The sequence below is a fragment of the Perca flavescens genome, chromosome 1 (assembly GCF_004354835.1).
Source record: "Perca flavescens isolate YP-PL-M2 chromosome 1, PFLA_1.0, whole genome shotgun sequence".
Classification (NCBI taxonomy): Eukaryota; Metazoa; Chordata; class Actinopteri; order Perciformes; family Percidae; genus Perca; species Perca flavescens.
Genome location: NC_041331.1, coordinates 28700139 through 28723976, shown reverse-complemented (window position 1 = coordinate 28723976; position 23838 = coordinate 28700139). Strand labels below are relative to the sequence as shown.

At 39.0% G+C, this 23838-nt stretch overlaps 2 protein-coding genes across 5 annotated transcripts in view; both read left to right on the top strand.

Annotated features, from left to right (window-relative positions):
* Positions 1–249: 249 nt before the first annotated feature.
* Positions 250–5394, top strand: LOC114547864 (uncharacterized). 2 transcript variants are annotated; one of them, XM_028567484.1, is made up of 3 exons: positions 250–655; positions 1901–2179; positions 5074–5394. In XM_028567484.1, exons 1-3 carry the CDS (start codon positions 314–316, stop codon positions 5074–5076), a joined length of 624 nt encoding a protein of 207 aa, XP_028423285.1. In that variant the 5' UTR covers positions 250–313; the 3' UTR covers positions 5077–5394. The 2 variants fall into 2 exon arrangements, with proteins under 2 accessions (XP_028423285.1, XP_028423202.1); XM_028567401.1 differs by lacking the exon at positions 5074–5394 and adding an exon at positions 3154–3882 and having other exon boundaries at positions 1901–2279.
* A 1105-nt stretch (positions 5395–6499) lies between these two features.
* rufy2 (RUN and FYVE domain containing 2) overlaps positions 6500–23838 on the top strand; it is a 28041-nt gene continuing 10702 nt past the window's right edge. The window contains exons 1-13 of one of the 3 annotated variants that reach the window (XM_028567190.1): positions 6500–6703; positions 7327–7640; positions 16353–16526; positions 16644–16761; positions 17643–17744; positions 18201–18324; positions 20203–20267; positions 20372–20437; positions 21264–21333; positions 21590–21691; positions 21850–21966; positions 22064–22156; positions 23714–23788. In XM_028567190.1, the coding sequence (XP_028422991.1) occupies positions 7565–7640; positions 16353–16526; positions 16644–16761; positions 17643–17744; positions 18201–18324; positions 20203–20267; positions 20372–20437; positions 21264–21333; positions 21590–21691; positions 21850–21966; positions 22064–22156; positions 23714–23788 (1182 nt within the window). In that variant the 5' untranslated portion in view covers positions 6500–6703; positions 7327–7564. Of the gene's footprint in view, positions 6704–6758; positions 7641–13223; positions 14024–16352; positions 16527–16643; positions 16762–17642; positions 17745–18200; positions 18325–20202; positions 20268–20371; positions 20438–21263; positions 21334–21589; positions 21692–21849; positions 21967–22063; positions 22157–23713; positions 23789–23838 lie in introns of those variants that run through there. The other 2 variants (XM_028567275.1, XM_028567101.1) reach the window with 2 other exon arrangements.

Below are 23838 nucleotides of genomic sequence, written 5' to 3'. Positions count from 1 at the left end.
AAGCCAACTGTGGCACTGTATCACCATGTTGGGTTCTGTAGGATAAATTGCAGGCCCTGATTTTTTTTTGAATGTATGTGCAATCTGCTGTTGCTTATTCTAATTTAATATAAGACAATGTGATATACGTAAAATCATGTTTTTTTATTTTAATTTCTTGTATTCAATGATATAGCCTGTCAAAAAATGTCAATGGCAAAACCTTTATTTTGAATGAATGAATCTTCGCACTTCCTTCTGCCAGGAGAACGAACCTCAATCGTTGTCTGCCGACGAAAGGACTTCGCGATGAAGTAAATAAACAGAAAATAAAATGAATACTATTGAGAAGAAGCTAGCGGACTTGATACGTGAACACCCGAATTTATATGACCAATCACGGCGGGACTACAAAGACAATCTGAAGGGACATTTGTCGTGGAGAGACATCGCAGACGACATGGGAAAGTCGGAGGAGGAGGTGAAATTGAAATGGAAAAATCTACGCGACAAGTTCTGTAAGGCGAAGAAGCGAATGGCCAAGAGAAGCTTCCCTCTGCTGACAGGCGACGAGAACCTGGTGGAGAGGCCCGTCCCGGTGCTGTACCACCAGCTAGCCTGGCTCAGCGCCTACGTCAAACCCAGAGTAGAAACTGGCAAGGGAGAGACCGACGAGGTTTGTGTCTGTCATCCATTGATTGGAAATGTATTTACGTCATTTTTTTAATTTAATTTTTTTACTTGGGCCTATGGAAACATAGCCACCACCACTGCTAATAATAGGCTGTAATAATCATATTTACACTCTGCTCTAATCTAATCTATATATAATATGGATTTATAACTATACATCCCTAACGCAAACTAAATTGATTTTTGTACAAACTAATCGCATGACAACATCCAGAGAGAGGATGTTGCTAACAGCTACGTATGACGTCTGCCTCTCAGAATATCCGGGTTTACTTTTCAAAATAAAAGCACATCGTGGAAACCCGATAATCTTGAAAATAATTCTGAGTTAAAAATAAAATTAACTTAAAAACAACTTCTCTTGATGGAGTACAGCACTGTGTTAATTCAGTCATGATACAGTGTATGAACATAGTGCAAATATATGTTATTGTAATAACTGTTTTTGAGTTATTTATTTTTCCCCTTGATTATAATCTGCAGTAGGCTACCCCTTGTCTGGAATTTTTTATCTTGTCTTTACTTTAGATATTTTAAAAATATTTATGTTAATTTGTAAATTGGTCAGCTGTCTTTTTTATTTTAGTGTTAGGGTTTCTTTTACAAGCCCTTGGGGATTTTTTCCATCCCACCTGTTCTTTTTTTAATTTGCTTTTTTAATGTTATTGTATATTTCTTCTTTTTTTATATGCACAAATAGAAAACATACAGAGATCAACAACCAATTTAGGTGGGACATGGCCAAAAGAAGTAAAAACTGACTGCAGTGCCATTGACTAATTGTGTGTATCAAAGCAAAGGAGCAAAAGACTTTAAGTAACCAATATTATTTTTGCTTTCACAAAATAAAATGGGGATGGACATCGGATTTTTGAGGTTGAACAAGATATTGATACTTTTTTTTATGTTGGCCGATATTCTTTTTTATTATTATTAATTATTCAGCCAGGCCCTACTGAATTGTATGTATACAAAATTGATTATTCTTTTAAAAATGTATTCATTTTTTATATTTAAAATAGTTTCTTTTTATCTGCAGACTTACAAGAAAGTAGAAACCCAGTCAAACCTGGAAGTGTGTTTTGTTCCCAGTAGGAGGTATAGGTTGTATAAGGGACTTTTATTTATATGTATGGCTGTGATTGCCAAATACATTTTAAGCTTGTTATCAAAGATGTTGTCTGTGTTAACCAGTTATGCTACTATTTGTTGTTGACATGCCACACAGGTAGCTGTAAGTGGTGAGGATGTGGAGAAAGAGCGAGATAAAGATGAGAAGGAGCAACAATGTCCCCTGCCTGTCGTTAGTACTAGCTTTTCTCTTGTGGAGTCCTGTCCAAACAATCATCAGGAGATGGGAGTCTCTCTTAAACGTAAAAGGCAAACCACCACAGAAACTGAGATAAGCTCTGCAGATGCCCTGACCAACCTCAGAGATGAAGATGAACTGTTTCTGCTCAGCCTCCTGCCTTCACTGAAGAGGCTTACCATTAAAAAAAGAATGGAGGTACGGATGAAATTCCAGCAAGTGCTTTATGCTGCAGAGTTTGAGGACTAAAGGACTCATTAAAAGGCAGTACAAATTGTATGATCAGTGTTAGTTGCTTTTCCATCCATCTTCGTCCGCTTATCCGGTGTCGGGTCGCGGGGGGAGCAGCTCCAGCAGGGGACCCCAAACTTCCCTTTCCCGAGCAACATTAACCAGCTCCGACTGGGGATCGGCGTTCCCAGGCCAGGTTGGAGATATAATCCCTCCACCTAGTCCTGGGTCTTCCCCGAGGCCTCCTCCCAGCTGGACGTGCCTGGAACACCTCCCTAGGGAGGCGCCCAGGGGGCATCCTTACCAGATGCCCGAACCACCTCAACTGGCTCCTTTCGACGCAAAGGAGCAGCGGCTCTACTCCGAGCTCCTCACGGATGAGTGAGCTTCTCACCCTATCTCTAAGGGAGACGCCAGCCACCCTCCTGAGGAAACCCATTTCAGCCGCTTGTACCCTGGATCTCGTTCTTTCGGTCATGACCCAGCCTTCATGACCATAGGTGAGGGTAGGAATGAAATCGTAGATCGAGAGCTTTGCCTTCTGGCTAAGCTCTCTTTTCGTCACAACGGTGCGATAGATTGAATGCAATACCGCACCCGCTGCGCCGATTCTCCGACCAATCTCCCGCTCCATTGTCCCCTCACTCGCGAACACAACCCCAAGATACTTGAACTCCTTCACTTGGGGTAAGGACTCATTCCCTACCTGGAGAAGGCATTCCATCGGTTTCCTGCTGAGAACCATGGCCTCAGATTTAGAGGTGCTGATCCTCATCCCAACCGCTTCACACTCGGTTGCGAACCGATCCAGTGAGTGCTGAAGGTCGCAGGCCGATGATGCCATCAGGACCACATCATCTGCAAAGAGCAGCGATGAGATCCCCAGCCCACCAAACTGCAACCCCTCCCCACCCCGACTACGCCTCGATATCCTGTCCATATTGGAATAATTATAATTCTTCAAGCATTCAATCCTGTAAACAGATTTTTTTTAAAACCATTATAACTTTAATATTTATTTTTGGATCGCCACTGCTATTATATATGTCTCTAATTCAGTGTTGTCAGAGTTGTCCGTGTATCAAAAGCTTAATCTATCGTTTTGAAAACAGAGAACAGAAAAATATCTCTCATTTTGAATGTAGGTGATGGAGCCACCCTTTTTTTACTAGTTAATAAATTAAATAAGTGAACAAATTAGGTACATGTGTACAGTAAAATCTAATGAAATCAAATACAACAGCCCATTTTGTCCACACCCATTTATGTAATTGGGCCTTGCGCTGGGCAAAATGGTGTGCAAGTTAACCTGGTAACTCAGAGTGATGAAAAATCTGAATATTAGTTTCGACCCATTGCGGATTAACTTTTCTTTTGAAAATATCTAAAGACAGAATACACAAATGCCACAATTACACAATATTATAACTACTTACACAGGTAAACCCTGTTAAACAGTACCAGCTCACATTACCATACAGTATATATAATAACAAAATAAATTCCAGACATTTTGAAATAACTGCAAATATAGTTATTATATTTAACCTTGTAGCTACAATGGTGAAAGTGAGGAAACAGTCGTCGGCGCTGCCTGCTTCTCTTCAAATGATTTTTGTAGATAAGACATAGCTCTCTAACTGTACGTAAATATATCTCCTTTCTCTTTCTGAAATAAGTCATTTCTACTGTATATTTTTTATATACTTTATTTTACAAATAAATATTTTCTTGCTTCGGAAAAACAGTTTTTTGCTTCCTGTTATTTTTGCTAGTTTATAGATTTCAAAAAGGCACTCTGTAATCAAATCTAAAGGTAATTGCTACTAAAATGTGTTGGTGTTTTACAAAAGAGACAGTCTGTAATCCAGATGTACACGAATGGTCGCCCTATGTCCAAAATTCTTAAAACAAATCATAACCTGCTAGTTTTTCAATTTAGAAACACACTTTTTTTTATTATAAATAGTGTGAACTTTACAATTATATATGATGGTACAGATTTTATTGTATTTATTGTATTTTTTATCATCTACCTAAGTGTACAATACTCTCTTTTGTCTTTCATTTTGCTGATCATTCTTTGTGTTGGTTTATAGGAAAGCATTAGCAGAATAAGCATTATCTTATTTCACTGAGAGTATATTCTAGCTGCAGTGATACTATTTCATTCTCTTAGTTGCAAAGTCATTCGCACGCATGCGCACACACACACACACACACACACACACACACACACACACACACACACACACACACACACACACACACACACACACACACACACACACACTAATCTCTGGTCTGTCTCAACAAGGACCTCCCTTTCTGTTCAGGGATTGGTTGGTAACAGCAGTCTTGACCCTCCTATTGCAGAAAGCGCTGTTCACCAATATGTGTATGTTTTCATTCATATTTTCATGTATCCCATTCATATGAGCAGTGTATTATGCTAATGTGTAGGTGGGGTGTATTTAGGAGTACAAGTCAGTGCCCCTCTCTCTCCTCTCCTCCTCACTGTATATATCCCTCTCTACAAGCCTCCTCTGGACTATTTCTCCCCTCTTTGCTGTGTTACTCCCATACCCCACCCCCTCTCCCTGGCTTCCTGCTCTATTGTCATTGGGTGCTGTGTGGGGTGATGGTTATGGTTTCTGTTGCTGATGTCTCCAGAGCTTGTGCCGGCTTACTGCTTCAGACCTGTAGAAGCTCATTTTGATTTAACAGCTTTGCAGCACATCTAGATTTGATTGATTGATAGATAGATAGATAGATAGATAGATAGATAGATAGATAGATAGATAGAGTGTTTTGAAAGAATATGTAAAAGAACATATATCTGTTCATCATCTCTGTGGCAGTAATGGTACCATCTGAAGTTTCCATCATGGGACATCTAGGAGCCACTCACTGCTGCCTGTAGCTGCCACAACTGGCCTGGGATTGACACCCTGAAGCTTGGAATGTACATTCTGCCAGGAAGTCGAGGAATCAAGCCCATCTCGACCAGTTTCCACAGAGTCATTGCCTCACACTCCATATGCTGGACCAGAGCATAGACTTATCCTTTTTGGGACTGGACTACTGTGTGCTGATAAGCTGCAGAATTAAGGATCAACTATCTGCTTTCTACTGCCTGAGGTGAGATGCAATAATCGCATGATAACATATGTACATGTTCATACGGGATGATGGCATAAAATATATATATATATATATATATATATATATATATATAGTTGGTATAATTACAGTATCTCTTTTGCTATTGTAGGACAGTATACTCACTGTTTCTTGTTTTCTGCAAATCAAAATATTAATAAATCACAGTATTGGAATCTGTGAGCGTAGCACCACTCCAGCACTGCTGCAGAATGAAAGGCTTGCTACTACGACAAAACAGCATCTCTTCCTCCTATTGGTGGAAATGGGTACCACTAAAGGCTACTGATTTGTTGGTCCGGCTGTCTGTCATGTGGAAGGGTGTTTTCCTACAATGATGGACATGGTCATATGGTACAAACATACCACCCTGCAAGTAGTGTTTGTTAAGGTGTGGTTCTGAGATGATGGGAGAGGAGAGAGACAAGACAGAGTGAAGGAGGAAAGTGGATGCAGGGCGGAAGGAGAGAGATGTAAAAATGAGAAACTGAAAAAAAGACTGTCATGTGTACTTTTGATGTGCAGAAAAAAAAAACTGCCATGCAGGCTGCATGCATGCAGATTGAGAATGCAATATATTGACATTGTTATGCTTTTTTATCTTGCATCTTGATGAAAATATTAAATCAATTGCATTCAATTAAAAAAACATTTAAGCCCAAATGCTTATAGTATAACTATATAGTTGTATAGTTGTTGTTGTCCCTATTGGTGAATTCTTACATGTGACACAGTGTTATAGTCTACTCACAAACAGGCAGAAAATGTATGCACAGCCTCACAAAAGCACATGCAAACAAAAAGATTAAGAGGCTTACACATTTTTTTTAGATAATGAAAATTGTGATGTTGATAGGGCAGCACACAGGGGAGGCAGAAAACAAGTATAGGAGAATGAAAAAAAACAAATGGACATCAACATCAAGGCAGCAGCGGCCTGAATTATAAATTCTCTGCTAAATGCAGCCATTTAGAGAATTAACACAGGCAGTATAGAGTCAGCTGAGGGGTGCTAGAGACCAGTCATATGATCCCTGGTCAGCCTTCAGCTATTAGAGAGAGAGAGAGAGAGAGAGAGAGAGAGAGAATGGCAAGCAGAGCAAGAGAGGCAGAACAAGAGGAAACAACAAAAAAGGGAAAGACATCAGTGGTTCTTGTAATGTAGTTTACTGTAGCCTCCATGCTACGACAGTTTCTCTTGCTGTCTGTTGTAATGGAGAGAACATTCGTCAATTGGTGAGGTCGGAGGCTTTTACCTCCCCCTCTTACATCATGGTAAGGTGGAGGCCCACTGGATGCATTCCTCATAAGCTACCACTCGAAGAAAAGGTAAAACCTCCATCTTCTATATTCTGTTTTATAATGTCAATTTTGGTAGTGACTATACAATTTTTGCATTAAATCAAGATTTAAGAAGAGTTTAGCATATCTGAGGGAAGAACCTTTTGGCATATATTATTTATGACAGTGAAAGGTCTCATCCTGTGGTGTATGTGTTTACAGTGTTTGTTTGAATCAGTTTGGATAAATGGGAGGCAAAGATGCAACTAATCATTGAGTCTAATTACACAAGTACAATTTGGGGCAATATAGTAGTCTGATAATCGGACTGAATAGCCATTTTGTTTTATCTTATTCTTTAATTATATGCCTGGAACCAGGCTTAAAATGCAAATGGTTAGTTGTTTTTCAAAACAGCAATTCTTGTCCAAAATTGTGTGCATCCTGCTGGGCCAGCGGCTACATACCACCTGTACCTGGCAGGGATGTTTGGGCATTTAACAAAGTTGGGTTGTGCAATGTAATGTTTGGAGGTATCCTTGTTTTGTGTAGGCTACATCAGACAGGAGCAATTATGGTAAAAACATTTGTATTCCCTGGATTGTTTGATACACTCTTCTCTAATCTTCCTGCTTCTAAGATCTTATACTGTCTCCACTGTTTTTCTCTAGGCTGTCTTGCACAGCTCAGAAGAAGCCCAGCACATCCTGAGACTGTGACCAAACAGGAAAACACCATATTTGAGGGTCATCTGGTTCCAGGGAATCAGAAAAATCCAAATAAACTTGAAAGTGCTGCAGCAGCTTAACAGGAAACAGACCAGAGGGAGCCACTTCAGGACTCAGGGATCTGCTTCATTTACTATCCTCTTTGCAACAATACAGTGGGCAAAGGAGAGTACCACTCACCATGTACTCCCCTCAGAGTCTCCACCGCTGGGGCATCACTCATAGTGAGAGTATGGAGCGGTTAGCCTACAGCCAGGGTAGGTTATTTGTGTTATTTGAATTAATAACCCTATCTATTATATGATGATAACTCCTGTCAATTCCTACTGCAATCTGGTCTCATACAATGTTCTGTAATGACTTGAACAACAGTTCCATACCAATCAGTGTTCATATTACTGCACTGAAACAAAGCATCTATCCTGTCTGCAATTCACTCCTGTCTATTGTAATACATTAAAGCAAAAACAATATCCAATTTAAATTGTTTTCACTCTGACCCTAACATTTATAATTTAAGGTATCCATAGGCCTAATGTCAGTGAAAGTTAATTAAGAGCGCATATGATTAAATGAAGCATCATCATAGTTTTGCCGTGGGCACTGAAGTCCTACAGGTGATCAGGATCAGCTGACTTTTACATTTAAACAAGTCACTAACAAATCAAGACAGTGAGCCTTTATAGACTGACAAGCTTTAGTATAATCCATGACAACATTAAAGGTTGTGAATTATTCATGTGTTGCTAAGTTCTTGATACTAATACCATTTTCAAGCACTAACAATCTAAGTAAAACATTTTTCCAACATTTCCAAAACATTTTCCTGGTTCCAGCTTTGACAAATGTTAATATTGGCTTGTTGTCTTAGTCCTCTATGCTAGTAAACAGAATATCTTTGGGTTTTAGACTGCTGGTCAGACAAATCAAGCATTTAAAGATGTCAACTTGGCCTTTGGGAAATAATGATGGGAATTTTTCACAATTCTATGACATTTTATAGAAGAAAATAAGTTGAATCATCAAGGAAATAATCAACAGATTGATTTTGATAACTGATAATTAGGGTTGGGTATCGTTTTTTTTTTTTTTTCGATTCCGGTGCTAAATCGATACTTTTAAAACGGTACCGGTGCCTAAACGGTGCCTGAACCGGTACTTTTCAATAAAGTAAAAAAAAAAAAGAAGAAGAAAAAAAAAAATAAGTGTAGTAAACAACAGTCAGTGACTTGTTTATTGCTAAGGCCATGGTCAAAATTAAAGATTTAATAATAATGTAATAACTATAACAATAACGATAACTTATTTCACCAGTAAATTGCTGTTGAACCCCAGATGGGAAAAGGGTATTTTACAATTACTGTGAATGCACCACAAGGCTACCTGTTTTAAGTGAATCTGTGTTGTTTAATTCCGACAACGGCAGCTGCGAGTGAATGCACCGTCTGTGTTGTTTAATTCCGACAACGGCAACTGCAAGTGAACGCACCGTCTGTGTTGTTTAATTCCGACCATATAAACATACTGTATATCTATGAATTGCGACAACGGCAGCTGCTGCGCTGCAGAGCAGACTGTTACATCCCGCTGTAGAAGTCCTCCACAGTGAAATACAGTCACACTTTACACTGTTTAACGTTAGCTGTCAGCATTTTAACCGTGATTAATCCAGCTGCTAGCTAAAGGTAGGCTAACGTTACATGCTGTCAGGTGTAGTGTAAAGTCGAGCACCGAAATGAGGCACCAAAACTTTCGTTCTTATTCGGTCTCGTTACTACCGTTTACGTCGGCACCGGTTCCCTATTGGCACCGAGTTTCGGTACCCAACCCTACTGATAATGGAAATAATAATTAGTTGCAGCCATACATTTCATGTAGCATGCTTGTTTTACTTGAAACCTTAAACGGGTTTCCAAACGCCGACCCAGCTTGACTTCCTTCATCTACTGCTTCCTCATCTTTACTGGTGCCTGTGTGGGTGTTTATTGTTTCCACTGTTGTGCTTCTAAATTCTACTGAATTCAGTTTTGCATTGCTATTAAAGGAATTTCCTCTGTGGGTTCAACATACTAAATTAAAATGAGGGCAGTAGACAGGATGTTGGAAATATTGAGATCCCCATGAGTCCAAATTCCCCCAGCAGAACCCCGCCCACATAAGAAATTATGGACAAGCCAATTAAACAGTGTCAATTTCTTTGAGAATTTAAAGAAATCACAAAATACTATTCATTAATGTAACTGTTTAATTATATTATCTGTATTTATTATTAATGTATTTAAAAAATAAAGAAAGACATTTTGCCTAAAATTTTAGACTTTAAAAAATCAACAAATGTAATAGGTTTTTGCCATAAAATATTACAACTAAGTTGAATGTTATTACCAAAATGACCAAACATACAGTGGTGGAGGAAGTATTCAGATCCTTTTCTTATAAAAGTGCATAAATATTAATAGGGAAACGTACTTAAAGTATCAAGAGTGAAAGTAGCCTACGCAGAGCAAAAAATGCACCCTGTGACAATTATATTTTTGTATAAAAGTGGCTATAGTTAGTTATTTTTTATTTCTGTGTCATGCCAAACATTTTGGCCCATCCCACATGGGATTACAAGACACCACAAATTTACTTATTTAACAAACATCTTCCTGTCGCATATACAAATCATTCGGAGAAATCCATGAATAAAAATATATACATATACACACATATACACATACACATATGTATATACACGTACACACATACCACACACAAACAACAAATTCTCATCTACAATTCATCTCGATAAAGAGCTTTTTTCCTCTTCTCCCAAGCTTTATCTAGATTGGCCAATTTATATGTTTCATATTTGAACAGCCATCTCAGTAAAACACAATAAAAAGGACAATAGAAAACAAAATGGAACTATTTTCTATATCATTCAAACAACACATAGGACAGATCCATTTTTCCTCTTCTACATTAACATCGTCCTCTTTCAATAGTCAAGGCAAAACACCAGATCTCACTTGAGCACATAAAGATCTTTGCCTTTTTGACAATTTATATACAACTTAATTCTCAGTGCCATATTCTGGTTTTATCATTACAAAAATACGCAATTTTGGCTTAGCTATATGTAACTTTCAGTTTGTGTTGATTCTAGCGGCCCCTTTGGACAAAAGCGGTAGTGTTTTTACCACACCTGCTGTCGAAAAGGTCTTTTCTTTACGGTGCTGTATTGTTCACTGTAGATTACTGAGTTAGCGTTACCGGGAGGTATAGTCACAATGAATATTTTGCTCAACCAGAAAATCATTAATTTACAATAAGAGAATACATTACAGATGCATCGTTGCATTTCAAGTGTTGCGGTAACGTCTACTTTGGATGTATCGTAAGCTTAACCGGGTATTACTGTCACTGTGTCACGAGTCAAAGCATTAAGAGTTTGTTGTAGCAACGAACGTAGTAATAACTTATATACCGCATTACATGAAACCTACCAACTAAATGGAAGGGGGCGCAATTTAATCTAGGCTACTGGTGTACAACCACATCCCGCATTGTAAAGTTATTTTATGAATGAAATAGACATTGAACATAGGCCTATCTGAGGGCCAATTTGGGGATGTTTTTGAATCATTTACAATCCCATAATTGTCTCCATCTGTTGAAAGTCTCACCGAGATTGACTTGGTTTTGCCCGTTTCACTTTCCCTTTTAGCTTTTAGTTGTTCTTCATTTAATTTCCTTTTTTTCTGTGATGGTCCTGCCCCAGTAGCCATAACTACAACAGATAACTTTTAAAATAAAACTAAAATACAATTAGGCTTATATGAAGAAATCTGCTACCTTTAACCTGACTGGATACAATAACACAGGCTTTTCCGGTGTTACGCTGAAATCTGTGACCCTTCAGAATGTGTGCGCTGTAGCGCTATCTACCTGCCATAAATAATTTTAGGACTTCATGGGAAAAAATCTAGCCTGGTCCTACCCAAGGGGGTAAGCTTTGCTTCAGAACTCGAACCTCCTAGGCGCCATTTTGATGCTACAACAATATCACCTCTTGTTAGCATTCCATTGACTACCATTCATTTTGACAGCGAATAACTTTACATCTGAAGCGTTTAAAGAATTCATTTGTCCATTGTTTATTTCTAAAGAAATACAACAATGTATAAAAGGCTCCATTACCTTGTACCTCACGTTATGGCACCGTAGCAGACGTTTTTGTAAAATTAAGCTAACGATTAGTTACACAGTAGAGGAATTACCGTATAGTACAGGAGAAGCTCGCAGGCAGTTTCGACTTACATTAGCTGTTTATGTTTAACTACTATGTTAATTAGCATTTTAGTTAGCAATAATTAGCCTGTGCCTATGTTATCTCCTTACATATACCTACTCTCTCCGTCTCTGCAAGATTGGGAATGATTGAGATTTCTCTTGGCACAGCTACCAGAAGACTTACAACTTTCAGACACGTTGCTCACGTCACATCTACGTTGTCTCTCTCAGTTGGAGGCTGCGCAGTAACGCTCAGCGCTCACCGGAAAAGTGCTTCTAATATCCTTCACTGGTCTCCGTCCAGAGCAACGGGGTCTGTTGGTCCATTCTTATATACTGTCTATGGCCCTACCAGACTCCGTACATTTCATTTGTGCAGAGAGTCTGGCCACTCTCCATTGACAAGTGTTAACTTCCTTGAAGGAGGGTACTCTGTTGAAGTTTAAAATTATTGGATCTGCCCAGAGCCACTCTGGATCTGCCATAACCAATTGCTAACGTTTGGTCGTGATGTAGGCCTATGTCATGCGCAACAAGAGGGGAGACCGACAACAACTACCGGCTTATATTTAGCATTAGCATCACTAGTGTTAGCCTTAGCCAACTCCTTTACCACTAACGGAGCGAGCTGGAAAATCAAACTTTTCCCAAACCCCGTGGGGAGGGGGGCCACAACATTATGGCCACCAACACAACTCAGCAAATATTGTTCTTGCTCAAGCTTTAACTTCTGGATATTCAGCAGCGTTGCCACAACGGACCGAATGGCTTCGCTTGCATCTTTCTAGTGCACGTCCTCAACGTCATCATTCTCAGCCACTCCCTCTGTTCGCTGATTGAACCGCCAAGAAAACCCAAGAATATACCACAAACCCAGATGGAGTAGTCTACTGAAGGGAAATGAAAATTGAGCGGAAGTACATAGGAGGGCGGAGCCAGGCTAGGAAAAATCAACCCGGGCAGTTCTCTTAATACATCCATGGGGCAGAGACAATAATAAAAACTATATAAAAATAGCATTCTTTTCTTTAGTCTCGTTTGCTGTTACAGGTTATTTATGACCATCAGATGAAAAGTTACACCGTTTCAGAAACATTTCAAAGTTACATATAGTAACTTTAATATGAAAGTAGCATTTTCACCATTTTAGTTGTTCGAGGTGGAGATAATTAACTATTTCAGAGGCTACTGTTAATTCAATCTATAACAACGTATGACATTTTATAAGCTCATCATATGTTTTATAGGCTATGTAGGGTTAAGTAGCCTAACTATAATTGTCAAAATAAGTGATAAAAAGTAGGCTACCTACAATATTAATGGAAGCACTCAAGTAAAGTACAAAGAAATACCTCAAATTAATGTAAAGTAAATGTATTAGTTACATTCCAAAGAATGAATAAAAACATTTCCCACCTTAGTGGGAGCTACAGCTATTCAATGCTGGACTTTCTATTTTTATTTACATATCTTAAGCTGTCTGGGCCCACCACTTGTCTCCAAGTCCCTCTGTCCCAGACACACAGTACCATCCTCTAACCGCAGCCATGCAGTTCTCACTTCTAGCAGCAGGGGGCGGCACGTCTACAACGCAGCAGCTACTGAAATCATTACGTAGTGCTGCCTTTTGTGTCTTGTGAGCCTGTTGACACCGCCCCTCCGGAGGGTGCAGCGGGACTATCAGAAGCCAACTGTCGGTTAGGTCTGCTGGCTGTAAACAAATATCTACAACACCACGATGTACGGAATAGACTTGTATCCCAAGCAGCAGCTGTCCGCGCTGTCGCCGCCGTTGCCAACGTTCACCATGTAGACCGACGCCTACAGTTTACAGTCCGGTAACGTTACGACGGCTGCTTGTTAATTCTAGCCAGACCTGTCATTGATTTGGCCGGTGGTATCACAGGTATATTCATGCTACGGTTGTCATAATGGTCGCCGAGTGAATTGTACATCCGAGCTAGTTCGCTAACGGCTAGCAAACCGTATAAATCTGGCTGTTTTTGTGCCGACCAGCACCAGCTATAATCATTTCAGAGGTACATGAACATGGCATCGCCCGCAGAGCACGACCTGGCTCTGTCTGAAGCGGACAGCAGCAAGGAGAAAGTTCAGGTGTTTGGGATTTTGAGGCTGCAGGAGGAGAAATCTGGTGTTGTGGATAAAGCTAACAGTAGCAGCACGATGAGAGGAGGAGGAGTAGGAGGTGGTGGTGGTGGTGGTGGTGGAGGAGACGGGCGATGGCAGGCTCCTATCTTCGCTTTGGCCAGGAAAGCATCCGAGACCATTTCAGGAAGCATTCACGTCCTGCCCAAAGTGTCGGAGCACAGGACGTCTCTGCCCGGGGACTGGGCAGTGCAAGGTAGAGTATTACCAGCATTAGGGGTCGTGAGGCTTATGAAGGGAGTGTCTGGTTAAATAATAACAATCTGAAGACACCCAGTAACTGATTGTTTTAGGGACACATGAGGAAATTTGACCTAACCTAACTGTGCTTATCAGTCTGTTTACACAAAACAGTCCTCATGTCTTCAGGAACACTCAATCATTCAGTCAGCTGCTAATGGAGCACAGTTAATAGTTCCAGCTGGTGTGCAGATGTACCAGTGTGACAATCCTAGCTGGCACATCTCCTCCTTTCTCTTTCATATCTGACATTACCTCATCATCACCCTCTGTGAGTGGCCAATTTATTTTTCATAGATCACTGCTGCTCTCATGCTTTGATGGTACATTGTCATTCGTTAGCAGTGGTACTGTAGCTGTGCACAACTTAACTGCCCAAAGCATCACATGCTGCTCTGGTGCAAATGGAAAAAATGTTCTGTCTTTATTTTTTCCTTTGGGGGTTGACATTAGTACTAGTTGACAGTACTACAAGGTCAGCAACTTTGTAGAATATGATTATTTTCCCGCTTAATCAATTAATTTGTCTGTAAAATGTCTATCACAATTTTCCATTGAGATATATATATATATATATATATATATATATATATATATCTATATATATATATATATATCTTGTTTGGTCTGACTCACAGTCATACAGTATATTTATTTTTTACAATTACATTAAACACAGAAAAGCAGCAAATAATCACATTTAGGAAGCTGGAACCTGGCATTTTTGTTTGACAAGTGAATCATACTATTAAATCGGTTCATAATATTTTCTGTCGAGCACGTTTTCTCTCGTTTTAGCAGATTTCTGGGCTCTATTTTTCTCTGTCAGTGTGCCCATCAGCCAGTGTCTCTGTCAGTAGAAGTCTCCACACACTCACAATTATATTTAGTTTGTGACACATTTCAGGTGTCCATACAGATGTGTATTTGAATTATGTATAAAATAATTTGAAACAACTGAACAGTCTTTTCAGGCATTCGGTGGAACATGACTTCCCAATTGTTCAACTGTTTTTGTTTTTCTTTTCTTTTAACCCGAACACTGGAAATTAATGTAGGAGAATGACCTTCAAGGACAATTTTAAATCTCCATTAATTGCATTCAATCTTAAATCCCCACTAAAACATCCAGATACGTTAGTGATGTATTTTTTTTTAATATCAGTGATTGATGCACTTTAGAAGAAGCCACATGATAAGACAGGCAGTCAAAGGGTTACTGTTTTTTCCTCAGTATCCTCAGGGCTCACAAGTCTCGCTGCTCCCAAGAAATCATCTGTTGATTTGTCAGCATCTCTGCCTCTGGGCCAACCTGCTGGGGCAATTAAAGCTCTTTTACATTGCTAAGCAACATCTGTGTACTTTTTCACCTGACATTATTCTGTTCTGCTCTGGTGTTTGGCTACACATTAACCCAGGGATCCATGTGTAGAGCATTTAAAAGCATAGCTCCGTGGGAGGTTATAATCTCAGGTTTTGGAGTTTGTCTATAATGGAAACGTTTAATACCATGTATTTTTGTGACTAAAAAAACATTTCCAAGCTAAATAATAATTTTCAGGTTTGAAAGAGTGATTATACTTTGTTCGCATACATTCAGATCTTTTAGGGTGGACTCTTCTTCCACTTGTTTTTTATCTGATGATTTGTGTGGCTGCACTGACCTGAAACAAAATGCAAATGAGCATTCTGTTTTTAGGGTGGATTCTGCCTTCAAACCACTTAGGTTACATTTACTGTACATCCCTAGTGAGCCTGTTTCTGGTAATGACAAGTTGTAAGACATTAACCTGGCTGACCCAGTTGTATCCTTCAGATAAAAACCCTACAGTCCTACTTCGTGTCCTGAATATGTGTGCAAGGTATAATAACTGGGTTGGATATTCATAAGGCCTTCTGAGCAATTTGTCTATGCATTCTATATGTAAATAAAAGACGTATTGATGTTCTGTTAAATGTTGTGTTTTTTATTATGCAGCTGTTGCAGTTGTATTGTCACTGTAAAACATTTGAATTGCAATTGTTTTACACTCTACAAATTAACCCACTCTACCCAAATTAAACTCCACATAGTATTCTTATGATGACCAAATTATTACACATCACTAATTTGAATAATGTTATCGAGTCAACACCAATTTTAGTCAACTTTTCTGTATAATAAAAAAAGTATACGTTTATACCATGTAGAGATAATGATAATTTTTAGACATTGTGTGACCATCCTTTAAATCCTGACGGGAGTATTTTAAGTTAAGCGTTTGTGTGTGGCTTCTGTCCTGCAGCTGTGCGAGACCCCATGGCCATGGAGCGAGCCAACCTGCTGAACATGGCCAAGCTGAGTATTAAAGGGCTGATCGAGTCGGCTCTGAGCTTCGGACGAACTCTGGACTCTGACTACCCGCCCCTCCAGCAGTTCTTTGTTGTCATGGAGCACTGCCTTAAACATGGCCTCAGAGGTAACTTATTGAAATGCGATGCCGCTGTGCAATTGTGTTTATGTTTGCCTCCCTCATAAAATATGTCCTTCTTAGATTTTCATAGTGTTTCATGGTCTCTTTCTCTCTTGTGTACAGTGAAGAAGTCCTTTCTGGGCTTTAATAAGTCACTGTGGGGCCCTCTGGAGCTGGTGGAGAAACTGTGTCCTGAAGCAGCAGAGATCTCCGCCTCTGTACGAGACCTGCCTGGACTTAAGTAAGGAGTACATTTATGTATGCACACCTGCGCTCACGCACAACTTAACTTAACATCATGCTGGAGGAACATGAGCCACAACACAACAACACACTTAACGTATACCAGGAACAATAGAATGTGACATGAGCCAGAGCAGGGAAATACCTGACTATGATTAACTTTCACTTCACCTTTCCTCTCCCTGCTGCCTCACTTCTCCCTATTTCTCTATGTCTTTATTAGACACATTTTCCTAATTAAGTCAGACTCAGAGTTAAAACTGAGTTTGAAGTAGTCATTATACTGTCAGTTTTTGGCAATAGATCAGCAATGGTGCAGTAGTATATTTGCTGCCAGTGTCTGGCTTATTATGTAATCAGCATTTTTGTTTGTTTTCTCATTCATGCACATTATTTCCATGTCATGCTTTACTTTGTTATTCAGTTATCAGTCATTACATACCAGAGCTTCTAGCCTAAAATCAAGTAATATTCAGATCTCGTCGGATCCAGCAAAATGGGGAACAGTTGTGTGTTTCCTTTGGTGGTGCTGAGTCAGACCAACAGACATGTAGCAGAGCAGCGTTTTTTGCAACACCAACTAGGACAGTGCAAACTTTCTTTTCTCTAGAATAATGTTACGCATTAAAAACAGTCAGTAAGGTGACACAGATGCAAAATGAAACGTCCAATTGAAGTCTTGAAAAGAACAGTTTATGAGCCCATGTTAAATGTAAACTGCAATAAACACATCACATAGAAGAACCTAATTAGATACAAACAATCAAACAAGATGAAGCCAAAGATCAATATAACAATGTCCAGCACCACTGGCCTTAGATCTTCAAAACTATAATGTAAGTGGTGTGTGTATGTGGTGTGTGGTGTGTGTTTTTCCAGGACTCCATTAGGCAGGGCCAGAGCTTGGTTGCGTCTGGCTCTCATGCAGAAACGGCTGGCCGACTACCTACGACTCCTCATCACGAGAAAAGACCTGCTCAGGTACACACACATATGTACAGATATCAATAGGTAAACTTAATTTTAAATAACTAATATAACTACGAACACTAAATCCTAACCATTCTTGATTTAGGGCAATTTTCTAGATATTTATTATTAACAAAAAAAAAATTTCAGATAATAACAACATATGTTTGGCTACATATTTTTGAAATTTATTTTATTTATTTACTAATAAAATTATATTTAAATTAATAAATAATATTCAGCAATTAATGAGATTCCTGTGCACAAATCCAGCAGTTAACATTGCTCTTAATTCCCTGAAAATAATTTGAATAAAAAATTACAGCTTGCCTTGTACTTACACCAAAGATATTTCACATCCACAGTTATAACACTACACAGCTAAAACGTTAAAATAAAGCCCCTCCCTTTTTGCTTTTAACAGATCTCCCTTGAGTGTTTGAGAATCTCTTGTATCTTCCTCCACAGTGACTTCTATGAGAATTCAGCCCTGATGCTGGAGGAGGAGGGAGCCGTGATAGTGGGCCTGCTGGTGGGCCTGAACGTCATCGATGCTAACCTGTGTGTCAAAGGCGAGGACCTGGACTCTCAGGTAACCACTGCTCTGTGACAGTAGCCCCTTTCACAAAGCCTGTTCAAGGCAGGATTTGTTGCACCGTTATTCCGCCTCGCTGTTTTGTATAAAAGTTACGAACACGGAATGGCAGGACAGAGTTGTTCCGCTGTTAGGTTGGCAGCTGAGGTAGAGCTGAGTCAACGTCTATGTAAAAGGGACAGCCAGCATGGTGGGACAACACACAACACACACACACACACACTAGACGCCGTCTGTGTTGTGTTACAGGATATTCCTCTTTTGCATCCGGAATTGCAGCATGCTATCTAAAATCACACAATTGGGTGGAATTATGCCGCAGTTCTTTGGTTCAGTGTGAAAATAGCAAAGCTGGCATAACGGCGGATCTTGTTTACAGCAATATTGCGGAAAATCTGTGTTAAAGAGCCTAATATTTAGACCATTTGACAAAAAAAAACACATTTGCACCAGACATTGAGTTGTCTTAGTGTGGGTATAAAAAACATCTGATGACCTGCCTCATTCTGCATTACAGCCGGCGTAAAGCTGGTATGCGTTCTACTCTCCTTTCTGTTCTCTCTAAAATTGGATCTAATTTTCTGCTTGCAGTATAATAAGCAGAAAATAAATAGGTAACACTTAACTTGAAGGTATCTACATAAATGTGACATGACACTGTCATGAACACATGACACAGTCATGACACATGAACCCTAACCATAACCATAACTTGTCATGACAAAAACCGAATGACACTTACTAAAAGAAGCGTTATGTCATGAACGTTTATGACTTGTTTATAATGTTTATGACACGTTCATGACCGTGTCATGTCACTCTTATGTAGATACCTTCAAGTAAAGTGTAACCAATAAATCTATGTCTTATGTCAACAAAAAATAAGACAAGAAATGTTTTGTCACGTTATCTTGGTATCAGGCAGATGGAGAGCAGACTGTGGTGTCATGTTTCTACTCCGTGAGTGGTGACTTTGTCCTGAGTGCAAACACCTTTTCTCACTAATGCATACACCCTGTTCAGACTGTGTTCACACCTGACTGAACTTGGCCGAGATACTTGTAACATGAAGTGATCTGGAATGGTTGGTTGTTGTTTTAGATCCTGTGTGTTTTCTGATCCCAAAGTGACACCGAGTACCACACACAGATTACACATTTAATAGCAGGTGTAAATGAGGTCTGATTCCATTCCTGAAACCAATATAATAAAATTAATTCAAGATTAAAAAGTATTTGGTTTCTACTTTCAAAGGCTGCAACCAACGATTATTTTCATTGTTGATTAAACAATAATGGGGCGATTATTTTTTCAATCATTAGACTATACAATTCCCAGAGCTCAGAGTCCAAAACCCAAAGATATCAGTTTACAATTATAACATAAAACCGAGCAAAGCACGAAATCCAAACATTTGAGAGGCTGGAACCAAATTCTTTTTTTTAAACAATATTGGTTATCAAAATAGTTGCTAAATATTTATTTTTCTGTCGATTGACTAAGTGTTTAAACTACTATGTTCCAGCTCTGGTCCTTTTTAATGATGTATTGACACTTGAAGGTTTCTTTAGACTGCAACTTAATGGTGGACTGTGGTAGTTTCTATGTGTGTGGTTAACAGACAAATTAGCGCTATTAGTAAACACATTGGATATAAACTTCATACTATCACTTTTACACTAAGCATTTTGTTTGTCTTGTGTGAGTTTTAATTAACCACATAATTGTAAACATCCTTAATTCTTGTGGATGTTCTGGTGGCATGCAACTACTTAAGGCATGACTCATCTCATCAAATCTACATCTGTGCACTCATTTCTTTTCAGAATATGCTTCCTTTTGAGTGATGCTAGTTTATTTATTGTCTTATTTGAGGTTGGGGTGATCGACTTCTCCATGTACTTGAAGAATGACATAGATGATTACAGGAGTGAAGAGAGGTATGATCTTTTATTGTCTCTCCACTGTATTTAATACACTGGGTCTCTTAGGCCCCCCAAATGTGATGCAGAGCTCTGTTTTATATCTGTTTCCGGTGCACCAGGAATAGCCAGATAGCATCCATCTTGGATCAGAAGAACTACGTAGAGGAACTGAACCGACAACTCAAGTAAGACAAATAACAGAATAAGGACTTGTGTTTTATTGGAAACAGTGTCTGCAGCGTCTTCCACAGAATTCCTGGAGATGATGGTTTTATGAACTTCAAGGAAATTCTGTTTATTTTTTGTACCTGAACAGTGGCTGATTGAGACAGGCAGTCCTTCTACCTGATTTCTAGCTCACATTTTGTTTTACATCTGTTGATTATCTGATGTTTGAGCATTGTTATAATACATGAATCAAAGGCAGAAGACAGATTGCACATTAAAATAGATCCAGCATTCAGTCAGTTTCAGTTCGAAGCAGTCTGGTTGTTTCAGAAGTGCAACTCCGTCCATCTGTTCCTACAGACAGACTTGTTAAAGCACAGTCACGCTTCCTCTTTCAGTTTTTTCTTTTTCCTACAAACACAGTATCTCATCTAAATTAAGATGTATTGATCTGCTATCTTAAATGGAATTATAGGTTTTGTTTTCTTCAAATTTTGCAGCTGTTAAAGAGCTAATTATAGGGCTATTAAAGGTCAAATTCAAGTCTGTCAATCTGTGATAAGACACTTCAGTCCTATAAACCTGTAAATGCTATTAAACCTAATAAACATGATGACAGCTCTCACAGGTCACAGTTGTTCTCCATTGCACTGTATCTAATCAAAATAAGAAAAACCTCCTGTTTCAGTTACACATTTTACAACATCGGTTCTGAATTGTAACACAACTACTACAATCCCATTCTGATAGTCTGAGAAAATGTTGGCACGATGAAATCAGTGATACTCAAAATGAACAGAAGTTGATTATACTTTCTGTGTTTGTGTGTGTTTGTATTTCTAGCTCCACAGTTCATGGTCTTCAGGGCAGAGTGGACTCTCTAGAGAAGTCCAACTCTAAACTCATAGAGGAGGTGAGACCCACACTGAAAATATCTGCGTATTAGATTTCAACTAAAGGTGAAAGTCAGCACTTTAGCCTGCACGTCTCTACATCATGACTGGATCTACCGGCTTTGTCGGTTACATGTCAAGTAATCTTAGAATCTGATAATTTAGCCTAATAGATTTCCATGAAATCACATTGTCAGTGTAAGCAATATTGTCAAACTGTTCTTGTTGACCAACTAAATTATTCTGTGTCTTACATGCCCACGTTTGTGTGTGCAGTTAGCCATAGCCAAGAACAACATCATCAAACTGCAGGAAGAAAACCAGCAGCTGAGGAGTGAAAACAGCCTTATTCTGATGAAGACACAACAACATTTAGAGGTACACAGTCACAATTGCACAAACCCAAAAATACAGCCAAAACCGAAAACAAAACTGTAGATCTAGCCCTCAGTGTTCCAACAATTATTACCAGTTTTGACTTCAAGTTGTTGCATAATACGGCTGACATGTTCATCCCATTGATGTTATTTATTTAGGTAACCCAAGGTGATGCGTCAGTGGAGAGAGATACATACAAACAGTCACGTCAGGGTTTGGATGAGATGTACAGTGAGGCTCAAAGGCAACTGAAGGAGGAGTGTCAGCTCAGACAGGTCAGACTCTGACTGCTTGTGTGTGTAAAAAATCTGTAAAATATACAAGCTAACAGCATAATAACAGATTATATACATGTATGTGGTTTATGTTCAGGATGTGGAAACTGAGCTGTTAGTCCAGGTGTCGATGAAACAGGAAATGGAGATGGCCATGAAACTTCTGGAAAAAGATATTCATGAAAAACAGGTAATCATACATTTTCATTGTGTGTGTATCACATCACTCTGTCTTCCTTTTTGCGCACTGATTCATTTACAAAATATCTCGAGCTGAAAGTAGAAAAATGTACACCGAAGAAAAGACTTTAGAATAATTGTATTCAATATTATCCAGAATGACTTACGATGAATACACAAATGCAAATAGAAAAATCACAAGACATGAAGATTAAACAATGTACAAAGAGACATGGGTTAATGTATGTCGTGCATATAATGGGATTTGTCAATGGTGAGATTTAATCAATGCAAACACCGGAAATTGATGAAAAAAGTTCAATCAGTAATATTTGAGATATATATTCAGACTCAAATAGTTAAACAATGATCCGAAGAACGACGTGGTTGCTCTTCAGACATATTTTTATTACAATGAGAGAGAGCGCACATGATAACAAGCACAAACTAAAAATCTAGCACCAGCCTGTAATTGCTCACGTGGAGCAGTAACATCTTGCCAGCTCCTGTGCCCGTTTCTCTCTGGCAGCCCTGCCAGCGTCGGGCCTTTCACCACCAACATGTGAACTCTGCCATATAAACACCACCAGCTGACATTTGTAACCAAGCTGCGACATACAGTAGCTGCCATGGCAGCAGCATCATCACCACAGCTTTGTAAGGAGGCTGCTGGGATCATTAAAAACGACATGAGGTGAATCTGCTGTCAGACTGGAGAGTATGGTCAGCACCATCATTGTCGCAACAAGACCATGGGGCCATGTGCCATGGGAATATTTGTATCATGCATTGTGACATACAGTTTGCCCTAAATATATTTACACATGAATATGATAGGGGTGGGAATCACCAGAACGATACGATATCATCACATACTTATGTCACGATACGATACTATTGCGATTTTAAACATATTGCAATATTCTGTGATGTATTGCAATTTATTACCTTTTTTCCAACTTCAAATTTTTTCCAATTTCAAATAATGTCCCCAAAAGGAAACGTTGTCAACATCTGTTTTATCTAAAAAGATACATTTCTCTGTTTGTTCGTCTCGCTTCAATTTTATTGCTGCAAAATGGGATTGTCAAGCTGACAAACTGACCAACACATACAGTATATAATTATAGACCTATACTTGGCCTCTGTGTATCCATATAGTATTGCCACGGAAAATATTGCAATCCTATGCTGTATTGATTTTTTTCCCCCACCCCTAGAATATGACTAAGCTCCAAAAATGTCCAGTAGTTTTTTTTTACTATGTATGTATGTATGTATGTATGTATGTATGTATGTATGTATGTATGTATGTATGTATGTATGTATGTATGTAGTCCTGAGTTTAATTTTGTACAGATCCCCAGTGAATAAATCATTTGAGAAGATGAATAGATACACACATAAAAAAACATGACTGAATGAAAGGATGAATGAAAATGTAATGAAAGAAGAGCATGCTAAATTGCTACTGCTGTAGGAAACTAGAATCAGTCATATGACAGCGTGACCAGGACAGTCAACACAGGATGCGAACACAACTGAAGTCTTTGTTTTTCATCAACAGGACACACTGATCGGACTGAGACATCAACTGGATGAAGTCAAAGTTATCAATGTAGAGATGTACCAGAAGATGCAGGTACAAACATGCACATCCTCAACTGGTTGTACTTGTTCTCTAATCATACA